This window comes from Acipenser ruthenus, chromosome 50 (assembly GCF_902713425.1).
Source record: "Acipenser ruthenus chromosome 50, fAciRut3.2 maternal haplotype, whole genome shotgun sequence".
In the NCBI taxonomy this organism is placed as follows: domain Eukaryota; kingdom Metazoa; phylum Chordata; class Actinopteri; order Acipenseriformes; family Acipenseridae; genus Acipenser; species Acipenser ruthenus.
The window spans coordinates 692,731-714,690 of record NC_081238.1 but is presented as its reverse complement, the minus strand read 5'-3'; the positions used below and the strand labels follow the sequence as shown (position 1 = coordinate 714,690).

Genomic DNA, 21,960 nt, shown 5'->3' with positions numbered 1-21,960 from the left:
AATAATAATAATAATAATAATGAAGAGCGAAGTAACAATTCCACCCACCAGAGGGCGCCAGCACTTCACCTAAAGACAGTGTCAGATTGCAATAACAGTGTATATGGTTAACCATACAAGAGGGGTCTCCAACCCTGGCCCTGAGGGGCCCCTATCCGGCTGGTTTTATAGATGTCTTTACATCATCAATGGCTAAAGATCTGGACACCTGTTAATTTTGACTAATTAAGCCAATAACTGGTTCGATTGGTTGAAACGAAAACCAGCAGTCCCAGTAATCGAAGGTACAAAGACCGGGGGGGTGGGGGGCGGAGGCGGGGATTTGATGGTCAGATCTGTCCTCCCCTCTCAAGGATAGTTCACGATCTTTAACAGTGTTAAAACATTCCAAAATCTCACCGCTGTACCTTTTGTTATGTAAGCCTCAAATGTGGAGGTTCGAAAGAAACACATGGTATAGCTAAGTCTGTTTTTTTTTTTCCCACGGTTATCACAGAGTTCCAGGGAATGTGCCCCGCTGCTGTGTAATATGCATCTCCCCGAAAGAATCGTGTAAATATACATTTTTTTTTTTATCACTTAAAAATAAATACAGATGTCAGGACTGCCCAGTCCCTGACCACATTCCGGCGCCTCCTTAAGACTCACCTCTTCAAACAGCACCTGTAGAACTCCTCTGTTGTATCCTGGGACACTATCACCCTTCATTTAAATATGCTTTATTTTGCTCTTATCTGCCCCCTATTTTACTGCATTTAATCCTGTACCTCAGAATATTGTAATCTGCCAAGTGTTTAATCTGTAGTATTTTGTACTTAATCATATCCTGATGTAACTATCACTATTATCTGCTGTATTATTGAATTGTGGTTTGTCACACTTGAACAAAAGTTACTGTATTTCTTGCTCTTATTGTATTACTTGTATTGTAACACTTGAATGTATTTGCTTGCGATTGTAAGTCGCCCTGGATAAGGGCGTCTGCTAAGAAATAAATAATAATAATAATAAATAATAAATACAGCAAGGGTTTGTCTGTTTGACGCGCTGCCTGTCGCGCTGCATTCAGGAACCTGGCGGCCGGTTTAGTTTGCTTCCTTCCAGTAAATGATTGAACCCACGCTGCGTAGAGCACTCCAGACCTCGATGGCAAACGGTAGTGCTGTTAATATCTTTGAAAGCATTTTGGAAGCAACCATCACTTTGAATTAGGGGTACTCAAATCTGACCCCTGGTCTTTGTTCCAAGCAGGTCCCAGAGCTGAGGCCAAAAGTTTAGCATCACCTAGAATTTAAGGATTGAGACATAATTAAAATATATATATATATATATAAGTCTACCGGAAGCCATAATCGTGGTACAGTAGTATTTCAGGTTAGATTTGTGAGTATATGAAAAACTACAAAGCGGTGTGCAATTCAATATGTTAACGTTACATTATCCAGCAGGTTTCATTCCACTTTATGAAGCAAAATTATATAGGATGATGATGCAAAACTTTTGGCCAAACCTTACTTAACTGCCTCTCAGCAGGTTGAATTAACAAACAGAACCTGCTTGGAGTAAAAACCTGGACTGGACTGGACTGGATCTCGAGGGATAGAATTGAATACCGCGGCTTTCAATAGTTCAAGAGAGAGACTGACTGTGGATCTCAAAGAGACGTACAGAGCTCAGGAGCCCTGCGCTGCAGATCCCTCACGTGGGATGTCTTCAGAGAAGCAGGCAGGTCCCTGACTTGCTCTCCGTTGGGGGCACGTAGTCGTAGCGGAGGTCGTTGGGGGTGCTCCCCTTGGCTCCCCAGGCGTTCAGCTCCCCGAAGACCCCCGTCTCCACCATCTCCTCCTGCCAGGGGATGGGGATGTTCCCCGAAGAGAAGTCCTCGTAGAACTCCTTGTCTTTGTCGTCCAGCACCACGCCCTTGATGGTGGAGAAGGCCCCCACGTCACTGATGTCCTTCGCGTAAACCATCTTGGGGTCCGGAACGAAGGGGGGGTCCATGAGACCTGAGGGGAACACAGACAGGGATCAGCTTCCCCTAGAGACAGCAATACAGCACAGGGACAGCGTGGTAAAGCACAGGGAGGTGTGGTAAAGCATAGGGAAGCATTGTAAAGCACAGACAGGTCTGGTAAAGCATAGGGAAGCATTGTAAAGCACAGAGAGATCTGGTAAAGCATAGGGAAGCATTGTAAAGCACAGACAGGTCTGGTAAAGCATAGGGAAGCATTGTAAAGCACAGAGAGGTCTGGTAAAGCATAGGGAAGCATTGTAAAGCACAGAGAGGTGTGGTAAAGCATAGGGAAGCATTGTGAAGCACAGAGAGGTCTGGTAAAGCATAGGAAGCATTGTAAAGCACAGAGAGGTCTGGTAAAGCATAGGGAAGCATTGTAAAGCACAGAGAGGTCTGGTAAAGCATAGGGATGCATTGTAAAGCACAGAGAGGTGTGGTAAAGCATAGGGAAGCATTGTAAAGCACAGAGAGGTCTGGTAAAGCATAGGGAAGCATTGTAAAGCACAGAGAGGTGTGGTAAAGCATAGGGAAGCATTGTAAAGCACAGAGAGGTCTGGTAAAGCATAGGGATGCATTGTAATACACCTTGCCAGTACCTGCTTCGAGTCGACCCCAGTTGAGTGTCTTGAAGTAGGGGTGGTCCTTGAGCTCCACACACTGGTTGTCCTTGAAGCCCAGGCGCTTGGCAGGGTCCTTCTCCATCAGAGCCTCACACAGGAGCTTGCAGTCGCTGCTGAACGTCTCCGGGTACGAGACGGGATCGTTCAGGATGCGCCGAGTCACCTCCTTGTTTTCTACCTGCCGAGACGCACGCACACACATACACACGCACGCACGCACGCACGCACACACATACACACGCACGCACGCACGCACGCACACACATACACACGCACGCACGCACACACACAGACACACACACGCACACACACACACGCACGCACGCACGCACACACACAGACACACACACGCACACACACACACACACGCACGCACACACGCACGCACGCACACACACAGACACACACGCGTGCACACACACACGCACACACACACACACGCACACACACATGCATGCACACACATAGACACACACGCACACACACACGCATGCACGCACGCACACGCACGCAAACACACGCACGCACACACACACACACACGCACACACACACGCACGGACACACACGCACACACACACACGCACGGACACACACACACACACACACACGGACACACGCACGCACAGAGACACACACACACACACACGGACACACACACACACACACACAGAGACACACACACACGCACGGACACGCACGCACGCACAGAGACACGCACACACACACACACGCACACACACACACACACAGAGACACACACACACACGCACGGACACGCACGCACGCACAGAGACACACACACACACACACACAGAGTTTGTTAACCTCAGCACCTCGGTGAAAGTGTAACAGGATAAACATCACTCCTACTTTCTGAAGGAGACGAAACTTCTGAACATTTAACAAAACTAGAACTGAACAGCTAAGTTCTATATTTGCAGGTCGCTTCCGCAGTCTGTTTAGGAGAATTCTGATGACGACGCGGCTGCAGAACACGGTGAATCCGTGGAAGACTTCCAATTGCGCGGGAGCCTGAAAATTCAGCGATTTCCCGGGAATTCCGTTATCCGCAGATTCGGACTGCAAAGAAACTCAGAGAAACTCAGAGAAACTCAGATCCACGAACAGGGCTACTTTCTTCACATGACGCATGGTGATAGCGCTCTGCATCGTTTGTAGTTATGAATGCACGCTCCTCTAACTAATCTTAATCTCCATCATTAAATCATCATGTCGTCTTATTCTGCATCATCACACAAGTAGCCCACCAGGACCATCGCATGTATATCGTGATATAGACCGTATCCTGATCTATATCGTGATATAGCCCGTATCATGACATTAGTGCATCAACCCTACCTACCTACTGGGGAACTACAGCAGTCATGTAACAGGTAAAGGCAATTTCACACATTATTGCCAAGAGCTATTTTTTTTACATTAATAACTCATCTTGCAGAGGCCCAATGAGACACCCCCCCCCCCCCCCCCCCCCCCCCCCGTAGAGTCTCCTGAACCCCAGGTTCAGTGTGGGGGCCCCTAGGGACGCACCTTCTCTCCTCGACTCCTGAATGGGCCCTTGGCTGCGATCATCTCGTACAGGGTGACCCCCAGAGTGAAGTAATCCACGCTGTAGTCATAGGCTTCATTCTTCAACAGCTCCGGAGCCATGAAACCTGAACACAGACCAGAGGGGCACTGAGCACACTGACACACTGAACACACAATACACACAATACACACTGACACACACGATACAAACCAGAGGAGCATTGAACACACTGACACACTAACACACAATACACACAATACACACTGACACACACGATACAAACCAGAGGGGCATTGAACACACTGACACACTAACACACAATACACACAATACACACTGACACACTGAACACACAATACACACAATACACACTGACACACACGATACAAACCAGAGGGGCATTGAACACACTGACACACTAACACACAATACACACAATACACACTGACACACACGATACAAACCAGAGGGGCATTGAACACACTGACACACTAACACACAATACACACAATACACACTGACACACTGAACACACAATACACACAATACACACTGACACACACGATACACACTGACACACACAATACAAACCAGAGGGGCATTGAACACACTGACACACTGAACACACAATACACACAATACACACTGACACACACAATACACACTGACACACACGGTACAAACCAGAGGAGCATTGAACACACTGACACACTGAACACACAATACACACTGACACACACGATTCAAACCAGAGGAGCATTGAACACACTGACACACACAATACACACTGACACACACAATACACACTGACACACACGGTACAAACCAGAGGAGCATTGAACACACTGACACACTGAACACACAATACACACAATACACACTGACACACACGATTCAAACCAGAGGAGCATTGAACACACTGACACACTAACACACAATACACACTGACACACACAATACATACTGACACACACGATACAAACCAGAGGAGCATTGAACACACTGACACACTGAACACACAATACACACTGACACACACAATACAAACCAGAGGGGCATTGAACACACTGACACACTAACACACAGAACACACAATACAAACAGTGTTGGCCACCCATGCTTTAATCAAAGACTTACTGAGTGGATTTCTGCTAAACTCTATCATTCTATCTTAAAACACTGTTTTGGGAAACTGGTACGAATTAAAATAGCTTGCTAGCTAGCACCCTGCCAAGGGCTGGCAGTGCTTTGTCAAACTGGCATCAGTCTTGCAGCAATAAGGAAATGACTGTGGATTTTCCTGGAGCCTTTTTCCAGCCAACAAATTGACAAACTGCGCCGCCGTGCTGACCTGGTGTGCCTGCGTAGCCTTTCGTCTTGTCCTGTCCTTCCGGCAGCTCTGTGGCCAGACCCAAGTCTGAGATCCGCACGTGTCCTGGGACAAGCACAGAGAGGTCTGGTAAAGCATAGGGAAGCATTGTAAAGCACAGAGAGGTATGGTAAAGCATAGGGAAGCATTGTAAAGCACAGATAGGTCTGGTAAAGCATAGGGAAGCATTGTAAAGCACAGAGAGGTCTGGTAAAGCATAGGGAAGCATTGTAAAGCACAGAGAGGTGTGGTAAAGCATAGGGAAGCATTGTAAAGCACAGAGAGGTCTGGTAAAGCATAGGGAAGCATTGTAAAGCACAGAGAGGTCTGGTAAAGCATAGGGAAGCATTGTAAAGCACAGAGAGGTGTGGTAAAGCATATTAAAAACAGAGTAAACTAACCCTTATAAGAGTTTCCCATAGTAAAAGCAAAGCAAATTGTAATAATGCATGGCTTCCAACTCAGAAAACAGGATACAGAGGAACTGATAAACTATATGAACATAATTTAGATATTTTATTTAACGTCATGCAATCAAAGAAACTACAACATGGTATCGCAAAAAGTGTACCGGAAGCCATAATAGTGGTACAGTAGTATTTAGATAGGGCTAGGGTTGGAGCTGGAGCTAGGGTTAGGGTTAGGGTTAGGGTTGGTCTCAGTATTGAATGGATGGCTCACCTGCATCATCCAGCAGCACATTCTCTGGTTTCAGGTCCCTGTAGATGATCCTGTGCTGGTGCAGATGCTCTAGCCCACAGATGATCTGGGCCGTGTAGAAACAGGCCCGGTCCTCCCCGAAACCAGGGTTCTTCTCATCCACATTGTAAACATGAAACCTGCCACGTAAAAAAAACAAAAAGAAACACATAACTCAACCCAGTGTGACAGGGCAGAGGCTAGGCTCGAACCGGCGACCTCCCCACCCCTCTCTCGCTCTACCCCTCTCCCTCTCACCCCTCTCTCTCTCTCCTCCCTCTCTCCCCCTCTCGCTCTCCCCCTCCCCCTCTCCCCCTCTCCCCCTCTCCCCCTCTCCCCCTCTCCCCTCTCCCCTCTCACTCTCCCCCTTCTTCCTCCTCTCTCTCTCTCTTGATTGAAAGTGATTTAATTATCACAGCTCAGCACAGCCAGCACAAGCCCATCTGATGCCATGCAGCCTCAGTTTAAAGCAAACATGCCAGTAACATGCATCCCCCAAAAAACGACAACCATGTGTCTTGCTGTCTGGTTCATGATGAGATTGTATAATGCGCTGGTGAGACAGAACTTAACTACAAAGCACTGTGTCCAATTCTGAACTTCAGGACTGAACGTGAATGAACAATCACAGGTTCACAATCACAATCTGCAAAGAGATTTCGCAGTTATACCCACCCACCATAACCCCAGAATCTGACAGCCTCAATCTGCGAAACAATGCTTCCTGGCAATCGGGTAAGCGGTTCTGCAGATACCTGAAGTGTGACGAAGGCGCGCTAGTAGGTTGAAATTACGATCTCTCCCATACCTGAGGTCGCCCCCGTTCATGATGGTCATCACAAGGCAGAGGTCAAGCTTGGTCTGGAAAGCGTACGCCAGGGTCACAATGAACCGACTGTGGACCTTCGCCAGGATTCGCTTCTCCACGATGGCTCCCTGCAAGACACACTTAGGCATCAGCTGCAGAACAGTCGTAGTCCATAGAACTACCACCGCTCTCATTACTGAAGACTACAACTCCCAGAATTCCACGCCACTTCCCAGACCATGTTAATGGATCACAGCCAACACAACCGTCTATTTTTAAAACCATGTTTCAATCATAGCCCCTAGTCTTTCACAGTAAAAATAACTACAAAGCCTTGCCAGCTTTCTAGTCCCCTCACGCTGATCTGCTGATGAGTGACAGGAGCACCGTCCAATCCTGTAATGGCTGTGGGGGCAGCCGGCCAATCACGTACAGCCCTGGAGCTGCCCGTTCTGCTGTTGGCGGATTAGGAAATGCTGAGAGCCAACCTGTTTTTAATCCTCCTAACAGGAAAGTCTGAGAGTGTGCAACTGGGATTTGAGGGATCTGAAGGCTTGATATCGTTTATCGTATTAGACTTTCAGATGTCATTTTTTTTATTACGTCCCTCTTAATATTTTGTGGTTGTTCTGAGTTGAATATTGAGAGTTTCTCTAAATCTGACTTTACCTGCTTTTGACCTGCTTTGAGCTTGTCTGGAGATTTCTAAATGGTGAGCCGGTGAAAACTCAGTCTTGCAAAACCAATGGGAATAATACATTCACTATGACATCAAACATTCTGTTTCTATGGTAACGGAAACCATGGCAGCCAGCGAACACTTAGAAACGTATTATAAATAATGGGTAGATTAGAAAGGTTTGGGAACGAGAAAAAGGCCATTCAGCCAATCAAGGCCCGTCACTCGTTAGCACACCATTCTCCTCTACTGATTAAAAAGCACAGAATCTCGACTTTTTTTAAACTCTCCCAGTGTTTTAGAGACTTTGTCTTGTCGGCTAGTCCATGCATTTATAACTCTCTGTGTAAAAAAACTGCTTCCTACCTTCTGTCCTAAACGCCAGTCGGCTTCCATTTATGCTCCTGTTTTTCTCTCGCTGCTAAAGTTTCAGTTGTGTTTTGGGTTGACTTTATCTAGACCCCTTATGATTCTAGAGTCCCCCTTTACCCTTTCTTTCTTCCAGGCTGAAGAGATTTCATTCTTTTAACTTCTCCTCGCAGCTCATGTTATTAAGTCCTGGGATCAGCCTTGTTCGCCCTTCTCGTTACCTTCTCCAGAGCAACGATAATAATAATAATAATAATAATAATAATAATAATAATAATAATAATAATAATAATAATAATAATAATAAATTAATTATATCCTGATGTAACTATCACTGACATTGTTATCTGCTCCGTTATTGAATCATATTTTGTCATATACATGGTGACACGATACTGTGATTCTTGAAATGTATTTTTGTTTACGATTGTAAATCGCCCTGGATAAGGGCGTCTGCTAAGAAATAAATAATAATAATAATAATAATCTAATGAGAACCCCCATCCCAGGTAGTATGACCCGATGCACAGAGGAAGCTCCCCCTCTCGTCCCTGTGCGTTGGGCCGCTCCAGGTTAATCTCCATTGCCCTCTAATTCCCTGACGAGATGCAGATCAATTAGTTTGGACACGGCTCTGCCTCCCGCCTGCCTGTGGTTTCGACCCTGAGCAGCTTTTCAGAGTTTTTTAAAAAGCCCCAAGCCTCTTTGCCTTGAGTAAATCGGTCCTGATTAGCGCCGGCTAATTCACTGCACTTAAATAACTCAGACAATCTCCTTCCTCTCTCTCTCTCTCTCTCCCTCCCTCCCTCCCTCTCTCTCTCTCTCCAGATCCCCCTGGTAAAAATACATCTCTTACTTTAAACGTATTTAACCCCGGCACACACAAGCCCCACGCATGCTGTGAAAGTGGGATGCCGACGCGGGGAGGTAATTGAAAAAAGCAAACTCAATGTTGCCAAAAACGCGCTGCCGTTAACAAGAGATCAGGTTTGCAATCCAGTGATTACTGGCTCCCTGAACCCCAGAGATGAGACCGTCCTCCCACACAATGCACACTGGGGTTCAGTGGAAAACAAACAGGCACCGGATCTAATCATTTAGGATTTTTGTTTCCAGAGCATATCTTAAGCATAACGGTTAGGCGGCTTTTTTGATGGATTCTTGGAAAACTTTAGTATGTTAAGGAGAAAATGTACAGTATTTATGCAGTTTTCCCCCCATGCTTTTCCCATGGTTATGCTATGCATTTACCTCTCTGTGCTTTACAATGCTTCCCTATGCTTTACCAGACCTCTCTGTGCTTTACAATGCTTCCCTATGCTTTACCATACCTCTCTGTGCTTTACAATGCTTCCCTATGCTTTACCACACCTCTCTGTGCTTTACAATGCTTCCCTATGCTTTACCACACCTCTCTGTGCTTTACAATGCTTCCCTATGCTTTACCAGACCTCTCTGTGCTTTACAATGCTTCCCTATGCTTTACCAGACCTCTCTGTGCTTTACAATGCTTCCCTATGCTTTACCACACCTCTCTGTGCTTTACAATGCTTCAATATGCTTTACCACACCTCTCTGTGCTTTACAATGCTTCCCTGTGCTTTACCACACCTCTCTATGCTTTACAATGCTTGCCTATGCTTTACCACACCTCCCTGTACTTTACAATGCTTCCCTATGCTTTACCATACCTCTCTGTGCTTTACATTGCTTCCCTATGCTTTACCATACCTCTCTGTGCTTTACAATGCTTCCCTATGCTTTACCACACCTCTCTGTGCTTTACAATGCTTCCCTATGCTTTACCAGACCTCTCTATGCTTTACCATGCGTTCGCTGTGCTGTATTACACTGTGCTGTGCTTTCACCAGTCGTACCTCGTAGCCGTTGCGTTTCTTCAGCCTCTTCTTGTTCAGCTTCTTGTTGGCGTACATCTTGCCGGTTGCCTTCATCTGGCAGGCGTGGACCTCGCCGAAGCCGCCCTTCCCCAAGACGCGGAAATCCATGAACCACTCCTCCGCCACGGACTGCCCCTCCAGCCACTTGAACTGCAGGAACCGCAGGAAGAACAGGCTGCCCTTGTAAGCCTCCAGAGCCTTCTCCTCCAGGTGCTTGAGCAGCTGCTGCTCCGTCTCCTTGAACAGGTCTCCTCGGCTGTGCTTGTGGTCCTCCCTGACCCGGCTCACCGCCTTCTCCTCCAGGAAGCTGCAGAAGGTCTTGGAGGCCGAGTCGTAGAACTTGTTGACCATCTTCTGGGCCTTCTGGGGCCGGTCCTTCTCCTCGGACGTGGTGTAGTCCTCGATCTTCTTCCAGAGCTCCGCGGCCGTCTTGAAGGCTTCTTCCCCCTCCAGGTACTGCTGGAAGAGCCTCTTGCCGATGGGCTGCTTGACGCACATGGAATCGAAGGTCTGGTCCACCGTGTCCTTCAGGTGCCCGCACTGCGTGATGTGCGGCAGCTTCAGCTTGGCCCGCATCTTCTTGTCGCGCATGGTGGCCGCCGCGTTGCCGTCCACGCTCCCGCGAGCCGCCACGTAGGCCGAATTGGCCACCACGGTCTCCAGGCCACCGATGTCCATCTTGAAGCTGTGTGGTTACTGCAGGGGAGAGAGGAGGCAGTGATCGACTGTAGTCCCAGGAAGACTAGAAGAGGCCGAGTCAAGCAGACCAGCGTTTGGGCTCTAGCGCCTTCATCAGCGTTATTGAAACTATAAGAGACTGAGGCAAACAGACCAGCGTTTGGGCTCCAGTGCCTTCATTAGTGTTATTGAAACTAAACTGCATCAAGCAGACCAGCGTTTGGGCTCTAGTGCCTTCATCAGTGTTATTGAAACTATAAGAGACTGAGTCAAGCAGGCCAGCGTTTGGGCTCCAGTGCCTTCATCAGTGTTATTGAAACTAGAAGAGACTGAGTCAAGCAGACCAGCGTTTGGGCTCTAGTGCCTTCATGTCACACGTGGTGAACACGATAACTGCCTTGTTTGTGTGTCTGTCTTTGTATCTGTCTGTCTGTCTGTCTGCTTGTCTCTGTCTGCCTGCCTGCCGGCCTGTGTGTCTGTCTGTCTATCCGTCTGCCTGCCTGTCTGTGTGTCTGCCTGCCTGCGTGTCTGTCTGTCTGTCTGTCTGTGTCTGCATGCCTGCCTGCCTGCCTGTGTGTCTGTCTGTCTGCCTGCGTGTCTGTCTGTCTGTCTGCCTGTCTGTCTGTCTGTCTGCCTGCCTGCCTGTCTGTCTGTCTGTCTGTCTGCCTGCCTGCCTCTCAGCCTGTCTGTCTGTCACGCTCTACATGGTGTAAACACAATAACTGCTCTAATTTTGCATCACTCTTCTCCAGACTTTGATCATGCCCTTCCAGCGCCCCACAGATGTCTCGGATGGGAGGCTGACCGCACTCTGATAAGCCTGTCAGGTTATAAGGAAGCTGTGCAGGTGTCTATGATTGCAACTTGCCTCTACTTACAGACTTAGGAAATCCGCACAGGGATTCCCTTAAGCGCTGCGCTCTTCCTTCCTCTGTGTCTTGGCATTACGAGACTGGATGTTCTTTGATTATCCCTGACACCCAGATCAGAGTCAAGCAGACAACTGTTCCCATCATCGGGGTATTGAGGCAAACGCCACGACTGTTTTCTATTGAGGTCAACCCAATCCCCTGAGAAACCACAGCTGGGTTTTAGAGCATTGCACAGCATTGCAGAGAATCCTCCTGGATATTCTGTGGGGCTACAGTAGTAACAATTATTTAATATTATTTGCCATTTGGACTGGACGCTGATACACTGAAAGGGCTACTGCAGCTCTGGCTAAAAGTTTCGCATCACCTAGAATTTTAGGATTGAGATGTAATTTAAAAAAAAAAACAAAAACAAACTATATTAATTTAGATCTTTTATTTAACATCTGTAATCAAAGACACTACAACATGATCTCGCAAAAGTCTATACCGGAAGCCATAATAGCAGTACAGTAGTATTTCATGTTAGATTTTTGAAATGTCGCATTTTTCAATTTGTCAGTTCTTCAGTTAAGTCTACGGGAAAACTACAAAGCGGTGTGTGATTCAATATGTTAACGTGACATTATTCAGCAGGTTTCACTCGACTTCATGAAGCAACATTTTTGGTCACAGAGAGGTAATTTATGATGTCACAGAAACCCTAGATGGAATTATTTTCCTGTAACTCACTGAAGCCCAACTATCTATCTATCTATCTATCTATCTATCTATCTATCTATCTATCTATCTATCCATATAAATATCTATCTATCTATCTATCTATCTATCTATCTATCTATCTGTCTATCTATCTGTCTATCTATCTATCTATCTATCTATCTGTCTATATATTAGGTAGGATACATAAATGAAATAGCAAATGAAAACGTTACATTCAGTTCACTTTATATTGGTCAACCCTTTACACTGTAAAAACAAATCGTATTTTTACAGTAAATTTATTTTAATATTGACATGGGTTCATTGTTCAATATTAGTGTAACACACTTTTAAAAAACGATGTAGCTTTAATAATATAGACTAGAATGAATGTGCAAATACAGTTTTATTAGGTCGATATTTAGGTAAATGCACCGTAAATGCACAGGTTTGTTTTACAGTGTACTTGAAAACACTTTCAATTCAGAGCAGGAAATAGATTCATTTAAATCTAATATAAATATGAATATAGTAACAGGGGTAAGTTCCGATGTTCATACAGTAACTAATATACCCCAGCGATAAAGTGCCGATAACGAAAGGGTTAATTAATTTGTGACTCTGGTCCCCGTGTTAACTTCTTGTGAAGTTTGAGTCAGCATGTTGAATTTTAACACAAATCTGTCGTACAGTTTCAGTATCAGTGTTGACCGCATTTGAATCGCATCCTCTTATTTTTGCTCTTTGATAACCTGGCCGCATAATGTAAAGATTATGAATTACAGCCGTAATGTGGAAAACACAGACCAACGCGCAAAAATAAACACACAATTAAATAATAATACATAAATGAGTTGAAACTTACTCTATGTTGTTCTGAAGAAGGATAACAAATAAATAAACAAATAAATAAACAATGTAAAAATAAATCCAAATTCGGCGGAGGATTTTAGTCCTTTTATAGAATTTATTCTACAGTTGTTTAGTTCTTAGTTCCAGAATCGCTTCCCAGATCATACCTCCCTCTCTCTCTCTCTCTCTCTCTCTCTCTCTCTCTCAAAATCAAACTGGCTTTATTAACATGACTGGAATGATCCAATATTGCCAAAGCATTTCAACACACGTTACATAAAATAAAATACAATGTCTCAAAATCACGCTCTCCCACACACTCGCAGTCTCTCTCTCTCTCTCTCTCTCTCTCTCTCTCTCTCTCTCTCTCAAATTCAAACTGGCTTTATTAACATGACAGGAGTGATCCAATATTGCCAAAGCATTTCAACACACGTTACATAAAATAAAATACAATGTCTCAAAATCACGCTCTCCCACTCGCTCGCACAGCCTGCCTCTCTCTCTCTCTCTCTCCCCCTCTCTCTCTCTCTCTCCCCCTCTTTCCTCCCTCCCCCTCTCTCTCCCTCTCTCTCTCCCCATTAGCCTCTGGGATTAGATTAGAGCTCTGCATCTTTCGGAAGGAGGCTTGTCAAAGGCTGTTAGGTAAATCTCCTGGGAAGCGGCTTTAGGAAGCCTGGAGCCGCGGTACCCGACACCGCACACCCCACGCGTCGCGCCCAGCCCGACGCGCTTTCAGGACTGTTACCGAACCACCTCAACGCGGCTGCGAGGGGCTCTCATTGCGGCCGTGGAAACCGAAGAGCTCATTATCCGACCAGGGCTGTGTTTATTTATCCGAGAAATTCCACCGCCGAGAGAGAGAGAGAGAGGGAGAGAGAGAGAGAGAGAGAGAGAGAGAGAGAGAGAGAGAGAGAGAGAGAGAGAGAGGGAGAGAGAGGGAGAGAGAGGCACTGACATCAGTCAGCTTCAGGACAGCACTGCAAAAACAATTCCAATTAGTGTAAACCAAATTATAAAACACCTGAAACACTCCTATCTGGACCATTGGGATACAAATACTAAAACACAAAACAAACTAGAGTGCTATCGGACCCTAAATAGAAATTACACCCTGGCAGAATACCTGGTAACTGTCAGAAACACAAAGCAGAGGCAGATCCTGACCAAATACCGGCTCAGTGACCACAACCTGGCCATTGAAAAAGGCCGACAGAGGCAAACCTGGCTGGCCAGGGAGAACAGGCACTGTGGTCACTGTGAGACAGGAGAGGTCGAGACAGAGATTCACTTCCTGACACACTGTGAAAAATATAAAAACATAAGGGACATTTTCTTCCCCAAATTCTGTGATTTAGTCCCAGAATTCCCAAAAATGTGTGATACCCAGAAGCTGTCAATCCTGCTGGGGGAAGACAAACACACAGCCAGACTGGCTGGTCAATACGTGGAGACCTGTCATAGCCTGAGGGACAGACCGTGAACACGTCACACTAGAGAGGGAAAAGAGAGAGGGAGGGAGGGAGGGATTCTGTTTAATATAGAAAGAGGGAGGGAGGGAGGGAGGGGGTATTGTATAATTGAGGGAGGGGGGATTCTGTTTAATATAGAGGGGGGAAGGGGGTACTGTTTGATATAGAGGGGAAGGGAGGGATTCTGTTTACTGTATTAATATAGAGGGAGGAGGGATACTGTTAGTATTAAGAAAAATTCTTTGTCTGTATATTTGAGTTGGTTATGCCATGTATGTGCTTTGGCAACACAATTATTTTTATTGTCATGCCAATAAAGCCAATTTGAATTGAATTGAATTGAATTGAGAGAGAGAGAGAGAGAGAGGGATCTCATTCCCAATGAGCACGTATGGGATGAACTTGAGCCTTTCCTCAGCACGGGAGTCAAGGCTGTCTATAATGAACTCCTGTGTTTTGTGAAAGAGGTAAAAGACCTTCTTAATTTTGCTGGGGGGTCGCTTTGAAAATATAGCCCAGAGTATTTAAAAAAGGCAATAATTAAGACTTTCGCGATTTCCGATTTTTTTTTTTACTGTATTTTATAACTGCTCTTATCTGTAATGTGATATTTTATAATGTGATACTAATGCAATAACTGCAAGTCTGCTAATAAATTAATAAATAAATAAATAAATAAATAAATAAATAATTATTATTATTATTATTATTATTATTATTATTATTATTATTATTATTATTATTATTAATAATAATAATAATAATAATAATAATAATAATACTGTAAGATTTATTTATGTTTTTTATTTTGTTTGATAATTCACTGATGGTGAAAAATAGAATGTTTTTAAAAAATATTCTACAATTTAGCATTTTCCTGTTTTTCCAGGTAAGCATATAAATACTTAGGAACATCTCGAGTTGGATAATTACTCCAGAGAAAATGATACAATTTAAATGCGACAACGCTATTTTCCTGCTTTCGTAAATATTATGTTTAACAGTGAATAAAATATCTTGAAACACCAATTGTTTTAGATCGAGAAATGAGTCTTTTTTTTTTTACCATGAAAAAAAAATGCAGCGCTAACGATAAAGAAACACGTTCTCAACTCAACAGCACCCTCTGGCGGATTCACTTCACATTGCAGCAAATATTCCCTTCCAATCTTACCAAGTGTGTTAGGAAGATTAGCTTGTGGAAGTAAATCCATTGAATTAATCCATCAGCATGCTGACAAAATAGAGTGGCCGTTTGGCTTCTGTCCTTAAAGCGGTACCTTTCGGGAATATAAACAAACTGGACAGCGAACAAAGTGCTGGCAAGACTATGATATGATAAACAAGACAACAGTGGATTGGATTTCGGAGGGTAAAATTCAGCACGACTGTAGCTCAGTTCAGCTGGAAAAGGTCTGAGCTGAATTCTGTGTTTGCGAGAGGAGTCAGGCAGTTCTTAGACAGCCGTGCAGAGGGGGCCTAATCGAACTCTGCATGATCATCTTCACCTGGAAATAGAAGCAGAACAAAATTATAAGCAGGTTTGTCATTTTGCTGTCCCACAATGCACGGCTCATGCAATATTACTTATAGCACAGCCTAAATTAGCTGTGGTTTCTATGGTCCTTGGTGTCTATGCTTATGGCGCATCTATCCCCCCTTATCTGGTGGATTTCTGTGGTCATACCTTCCTCTGTCTGCGGTTTTTTGCCGAGCTTCCTGTGGATGCATTCTATGGAACTGCGCCATGCTGCCACCTTCTGGCTGGGAGGATCCGATCCTGGGTCGAGAAACGAAGGGTCAAGTCCCAGAGTCTGCCCTCACGCTTTAGATGCAAAGGCTTTGAGACCGGTCACTGGCTTCAAATTCAAATAATTACGAGGTTCAAACCTGAAGCTACACCTCGCCCCCACCGGCCGGCTCCTGCTATACCTGGGGCAAGGCAGTGGAAACAAAGGCATTTTGCCTGTGACATCATCAGAAAGAGAATCAGTGAGGGTTGCCATGGCCACAGTGATGTCACAGTCCTGACTGGTTCTTTATTTTCTTTGTGGTGTCGGTGCAGAGACCCCAGTTATACAACAGCGCCTCCTGTCTGTGAGCGTCGATCTTCACCCCTCCCCCCCCCCCCCCCCCCCCCCCTCCTTAGAGGACAGCACAGCGGGGGGCTGCGGCACATCTCCTCGAGCCAGCCCGCTTACCTTCGTCTCTCCCTGCCCCTCCCCTCCCCTCCCCTCCTCCTGCTCCTCTTCCTCGGACGCTTCTCTGGTGATATGCTGGCCTTCATCATAGTGTTTCTTCCTCTGGTGCTCAAAGCTTTGCTGTTCTGCTGGGAATTTAAAGACCAGGGTAACACTTTCCATCAAGTGTGTCTAATTACTGTGCCTTCACTTCGTACTTACACATCGTTGCAATGTTATTACGCATAGTTATAACACACAGCTGTGGGCAAAAGGTTTGCATCAGCTAGAATTTTAGGATTGAGAGATAATTTAGGATTGAGAGATAAGACGCCCTTATCCAGGGCAACTTACAATTGTTACAAGATATCACATTATTTTTACATACAATTACCCATTTATACAGTTGGGTTTTTTACTGGAGCAATCTAGGTAAAGTACCTTGCTCAAGGGTACAGCAGCAGTATCCCCCCCACCTGGGATTGAACCCACGACCCTCCGGTCAAGAGTCCAGAGCCCTGACCACTACTCCACACTGCTGCCCTGGTGATGGTGTGTAAACCCACGTGTATTTGCTCAGTAACTACTAGGCAAAAACACAGCAAGGTCAAGTGTTACCCAGTTCTGTATCATTGATGCATCCAGAGGTTTAAAACAATGAAGAGGTCAGTATTCACTGTGCACCACCTGTAATGAAACTCTATTGAGAGAATCATAGAATACAGCTGGGTACCAACTATATAGACCCAACGCTTTTCTTGTTTTGAACGCGTGAATTAATTGCTGCGTTTGGATTTCTTTAATACCTGCTGACAAATGCTTCTTAAAGGCGGCTATAAAGGGGAGGAAAGATGTAGTCCGGGGGGGGGGTTGATGCAGGACTACATCCCCCAGAATGTCATGGGGTTGGAATTAGCCAGGATGGGATTAGCCAGGCATTCTGGGGGATGTAGTCCTGCATCAACCCCTGGACTACATCTTTCCTCCCCTTACTCTGCCAAACAGCAGAATGTTCCCAGTTGGTAGCTTTTTATCAATTGCAACCTCAATCCCATAATAGTTGCGCTGCCCCTTAGTGTTGCGCACATGACTCGTAGCTACGGTTACGGTTACCTGGGTTATGCGATAGAGCTCCTCCCTCTTCTTCGCTGTCTTCTTCGGTCTGTTCCTGAAGGATTCTGGGAGGGTCCACGAGCGCCATCAGCCTGTGGCACACAGAGTACAAGGACTGAACCCCTTGCAGCCTTTAATTCACTCCTGTTTTTTTTTTGGTTTGTTTGTTTAACGAGGTAAAACACCCGTTCATCCTACAGAACTGGATCCACACAGCTTCTGGGGATTTCAAGCCTTCTGAAGCGCTCTCAGTGTTTTTTTTGTTATTTTTATTTTGTACGTTTTTTTTCTCCTTTCAAAAAAAAATAGTTAATTAAAGAATTTAGGAAATGCTTTGAAAATAAGATCCAACCCCTAACCCTAACCTCAACCCTAACCCTAACCCTACCCTCAACCCTACCCCTAACCCTAACCTCAACCCTACCCCTAACCCTAACACCAACACTAATGCTTTGAATATATGGCCGTTTTTTTTTAATCACTTAATGAGTTTGCCCTGGAGTCTGTCTCTCGTGGTTTGTGTCCCTGTGTGTGTCTCTGGAGTCTGTCTCTCGTGGTTTGCGTGCCTGTGTGTGTCTCTGGGGTCTGTCTCTCGTGGTTTGGGTGCCTGTGTGTGTCTCTGAGGTCTGTCTCTCGTGGTTTGCGTGCCTGTGTGTGTCTCTAGTCTGTCTCTCGTGGTTTGGGTGCCTGTGTGTGTCTCTGGGGTCTGTCTCTCGTGGTTTGCGTGCCCGTGTGTGTCTCTGTCCAGCTCTCCCACCTCTTAGCCAGTAGTTTAGGACTAAAGCGTCCCTGTGATCCAGACGTACTGCTCGCCGCTTCATCAAGCTCCCCATCATTCCCTCTGCAGGAAGACAACCACAGGAGGTGTTAAGCCGAGGGAACACGAAGCCACTTTTTCAGGAGCAGCGGTTTGAAACCTGGTTCCAGGAGTCCTAGTTTGAGGTTTGCTGTATCAAACCCCCCAAGTCTCCCCTGGTGTGCCGCGCAGGGGCCTGAAACCTCGTCTCCTGAAACCAAGTTCCAAGCCGCACAGGGGCTCCGTGTTCCCTCGACTTAAAACAGAGACACCTCAATGGGGATCCACATTATTTTTACATACAATTCCCCATTTATACAGTTGGGTTTTTACTGGAGCTGGAGCAATCTAGGTAAAGTACGTTGCTCAAGGGTACAGCAGCAGTGTCCCCCCACCTGGGATTGAACCCACAACCCTCCGGTCAAGAGTCCAGAGCCCTCACCACTACTCCACACTGCTGCCCATACTCCAGACCTGTGTGATGAAGGGCCTTATAGGCAAGCAGGAGAATTTTGAAAGCAATCCTGAGCTTTACAGGTAGCCAGTGCAATAAATAAATAAATAAATAAATAAATAAATGGGGGTCATATATGTTAATATCTATGTAATGTAAACCTGCCTGCAAAAGGGAGTCTGCGGCTCATCGATCTTCATGGAGCCGTAATCCTTCCCGGCCGGGTGATGCGTCATCAGGATATTCATCTCGTCCCATCGCTGGCTCTTCCTCCTGGCGCGTGAAAAACATCAAAAACAATTAACGGGTGTCTCTCTTTCTCTCTCCCCCCTCTCTCACCCCTCTCTCACCCCCCCCTCTCTCCCTCCCCTCTCTCTCTCACCCCCCTCTCCCCCCTCTCTCTCTCACCCCCCCTCTCACCCCTCTCTCTCCCCCCCTCTCTCTCCCCCCTCTCTCCCTCCCCTCTCTCTCTCACCCCCCTCTCCCCCCTCTCTCTCTCACCCCCCCCCTCTCACCCCTCTCTCTCCCCCCTCTCTCCCTCCCCTCTCTCTCTCACCCCCCCTCTCTCCCACCCCCCCTCTCTCTCTCTCCCCTCTCTCACCCCTCTCTCTCTCTCTGTCTCTCCCTCCCCTCTCTCTCTCTCCTCACCCCCCTTCTCTCTCCTCTCTCTCCCTCCCTCTCTCTCTCCTCTCCCTCCCTCTCTCTCCTCATCCCCCCTCCCTCCTCTCTCTCTCTCTTTCTCTCCTCACCCCCCTCTCTCTGTCCCCTCTCTCTCTCTCCCTCCCTCCCTCTCTCTGTCCCCCTCTCTCTCTCTCTCTCTCTCTCTCTCTCTCTCTCTCTCTCTCCCTCTCTCTGTCCCCTCTCTCTCTCTCTCCCTCCCTCCCTCCCTCTCTCTCTCTCTCCCCCTCTCTCTCCTCATCCCCCCTTCCTCCCTCCCTCTCTCCGCCCCCCCTCTCTCTCCTCACCTCCCCTCCTTCTCTCTGTCCCCCCTCTCTCTCTCCCCTTCCCTCTCTCTGTCCGCCCTCTCTCCTCTCCTCCCTCTCCTCTCCTCTCTCTCTCTCCTCTCCTCCCTCCCTCTCTCTCCTCTCCTCTCCTCTCCTCCCTCTCTCTCCTCTCCTCTCTCTCTCTCTCTCTCTCTCTCTCCCTCCATCTCTTTCTCTCCTCACCCCCCTCTCTCTCCTCTCCCTCCCTCTCTCTCCTCATCCCCCTCCCTCCCTCTCTCTCTTTCTCTCCTCACCCCCCCTTTCTCTCCTCTCTCTCTCCCTCCCTCCCTCCCTCTCTCTCTCTCCTCTCCTCCCTCTCTCTCCTCTCCTCCCTCCCTCTCTCCTCTCCTCTCCTCCCTCTCTCCTCTCCTCTCCTCTCCCCCCTCCCTCCCCTCTCTCTCTCTCTATATACCTCAGAGGTGTAAATGACAAGCCGAGGGGTTTAAAAAGATTCAGAAATATGCGGACAAACCGTCCTCGAGCGCCCGTCCGTTCAACGCACAGGGCGGGACGCTGCGCGGGACGCTGCGCGCGCTACCTCGTCACGCGGCCGCTGGCCTCGGTCCCGCTCGAGCTCTGCGCGTCGCTCGAGCTTCGCTTCTTCAGAATACTCTTCTGGGGCCGGCGGGGCGAGTCCATGTTTGTTTGGCTGAAGATCCTTAAAACATCCTTTAATAGAATAAGAAAACGAGTCAATGAAAAAAAAAAAAAAAAAAGATGTATTTATTTATTTATTTATTTATTTATTTATAACTTTAGTATCTCACCTCGGTTTTTTTTTAATTAATTTATTTGTTTGTTTAATTTTGCCAGGTCCTGTCTGATTTATCCGGCTCAATTAATTCCATTTACATGTTGCTTGTTTCCTCCCCGTTTGTTTTCATTACAGTTTACTGCGGCATTACAAATGAAAAATAAATCAATCAATCAAACATGACGGACGGGTGCTGACTTCACAAACCACGCCCACGTGTGACTGAATAAGGGGGTGGGCGGAGTTGTGGGCGGTGCTTTTTGTTGCTTACCACGCCCCTTTTACACCTGCCTGGATGTAGACTCTGCTTGTAAGGGACGCTGTCGTTGCTAGGGTAGCTAGGGTTGCTAGGGCTAATAAAGCATCAGAAATAATGACGTAATACAACGCCTTGTCATTTGAAACCAATGTTTTAATTGTAGTATATTCAATTATGACCATGTATGCTTGAATACGGTCATCTAATATGCATATAAAAACAATAAACACCATATTATATATATATACTGACATGTATATAATATTTTTTTTTAATGACTAGCTTAGTCAACCTCTGTCCCGAGTCTGAGCTTTGAAATCTGGTCAACCTGTTTTTATTTCAACATACAGTGTCCACACAGTCCACGCTGACGCTGCAACATAACTTCCACCCGTGGAACGCATTAGCAATCGCGTGCATTCATTTTGAATCCCATTGCATGTTTTTTTCACGCTGTGGCAGGTGTTTTCTTTTAGGTCGGGAAGGGGGGGGGGGGGGGGGGAGAGAGGTGCTACAGTAAATATGACGAGAACAAAATCCTGCCAAAGTCATCACGCAAGACCGAATTTTCCCACACGGCTTTTACAGTTTCAAATTCAAGGTTCACTCTTAATAATCCAGCCTCTTGTTGTCTGCGGTGCGGTCGATAACCAGGCGGGACGATTTGCATTATTTGTAGAACAATTATTATTTGATCCTAAAAAAAAAGACAGACAGACAGACAGGAGTTCGCGGTTTTTATGATACACAGATTGACAACGCCGCTACGCTGGCAACGGTATCTAAGACCAGGGAGAAAATAAATACTACAAAAGATATTCTATTAAAAGATTGA

General features: G+C 46.3%; 2 protein-coding genes across 2 annotated transcripts; both read right to left on the bottom strand.

Annotated features, from left to right (window-relative positions):
• Positions 1 to 487: 487 nt before the first annotated feature.
• LOC117404472 (rhodopsin kinase GRK1) lies at positions 488 to 13,632 on the bottom strand. The gene is made up of 8 exons (XM_059015296.1): positions 13,128 to 13,632; positions 9,990 to 10,706; positions 7,065 to 7,192; positions 6,239 to 6,396; positions 5,540 to 5,623; positions 4,188 to 4,312; positions 2,611 to 2,812; positions 488 to 2,006 (listed from the first exon to the last, which is right to left on the bottom strand). The coding sequence occupies exons 2-8, from the start codon at positions 10,686 to 10,688 to the stop codon at positions 1,714 to 1,716; spliced, it is 1,689 nt and encodes a 562-aa protein (XP_058871279.1). The 5' UTR covers positions 10,689 to 10,706; positions 13,128 to 13,632; the 3' UTR covers positions 488 to 1,713.
• Positions 13,633 to 15,382: 1,750 nt separating this feature from the next.
• Positions 15,383 to 20,775, bottom strand: LOC117404613 (protein phosphatase inhibitor 2-like). The gene is made up of 6 exons (XM_059015303.1): positions 20,651 to 20,775; positions 19,295 to 19,402; positions 18,637 to 18,720; positions 17,880 to 17,971; positions 16,274 to 16,366; positions 15,383 to 16,094 (listed from the first exon to the last, which is right to left on the bottom strand). Exons 1-6 carry the CDS (start codon positions 20,749 to 20,751, stop codon positions 16,066 to 16,068), a joined length of 507 nt encoding a protein of 168 aa, XP_058871286.1. The 5' UTR covers positions 20,752 to 20,775; the 3' UTR covers positions 15,383 to 16,065.
• Between the last annotated feature and the right edge of the window lie 1,185 nt (positions 20,776 to 21,960).

What these genes read in the sequence shown, in the direction of transcription:
- LOC117404472 (XM_059015296.1), bottom strand. Translation starts at nt 10,688, where the DNA reads ATGGACATCGGTGGCCTGGAGACCGTGGTGGCCAATTCGGCCTACGTG. An exon ending in AGAAACGCAACGGCTACGAG is followed by an intron (nt 7,193 to 9,989) that starts GTACGACTGGTG and finishes TGTGTCTTGCAG; the next exon opens with GGAGCCATCGTGGAGAAGCG. An exon ending in CTGGGGTCGACTCGAAGCAG is followed by an intron (nt 2,007 to 2,610) that starts GTACTGGCAAGG and finishes TGTTCCCCTCAG; the next exon opens with GTCTCATGGACCCCCCCTTC.
- LOC117404613 (XM_059015303.1), bottom strand. Translation starts at nt 20,751, where the DNA reads ATGGACTCGCCCCGCCGGCCCCAGAAGAGTATTCTGAAGAAGCGAAGC. An exon ending in GCCAGCGGCCGCGTGACGAG is followed by an intron (nt 19,403 to 20,650) that starts GTAGCGCGCGCA and finishes TTCACGCGCCAG; the next exon opens with GAGGAAGAGCCAGCGATGGG. An exon ending in AAAACCGCAGACAGAGGAAG is followed by an intron (nt 16,095 to 16,273) that starts GTATGACCACAG and finishes TTCTATTTCCAG; the next exon opens with GTGAAGATGATCATGCAGAG.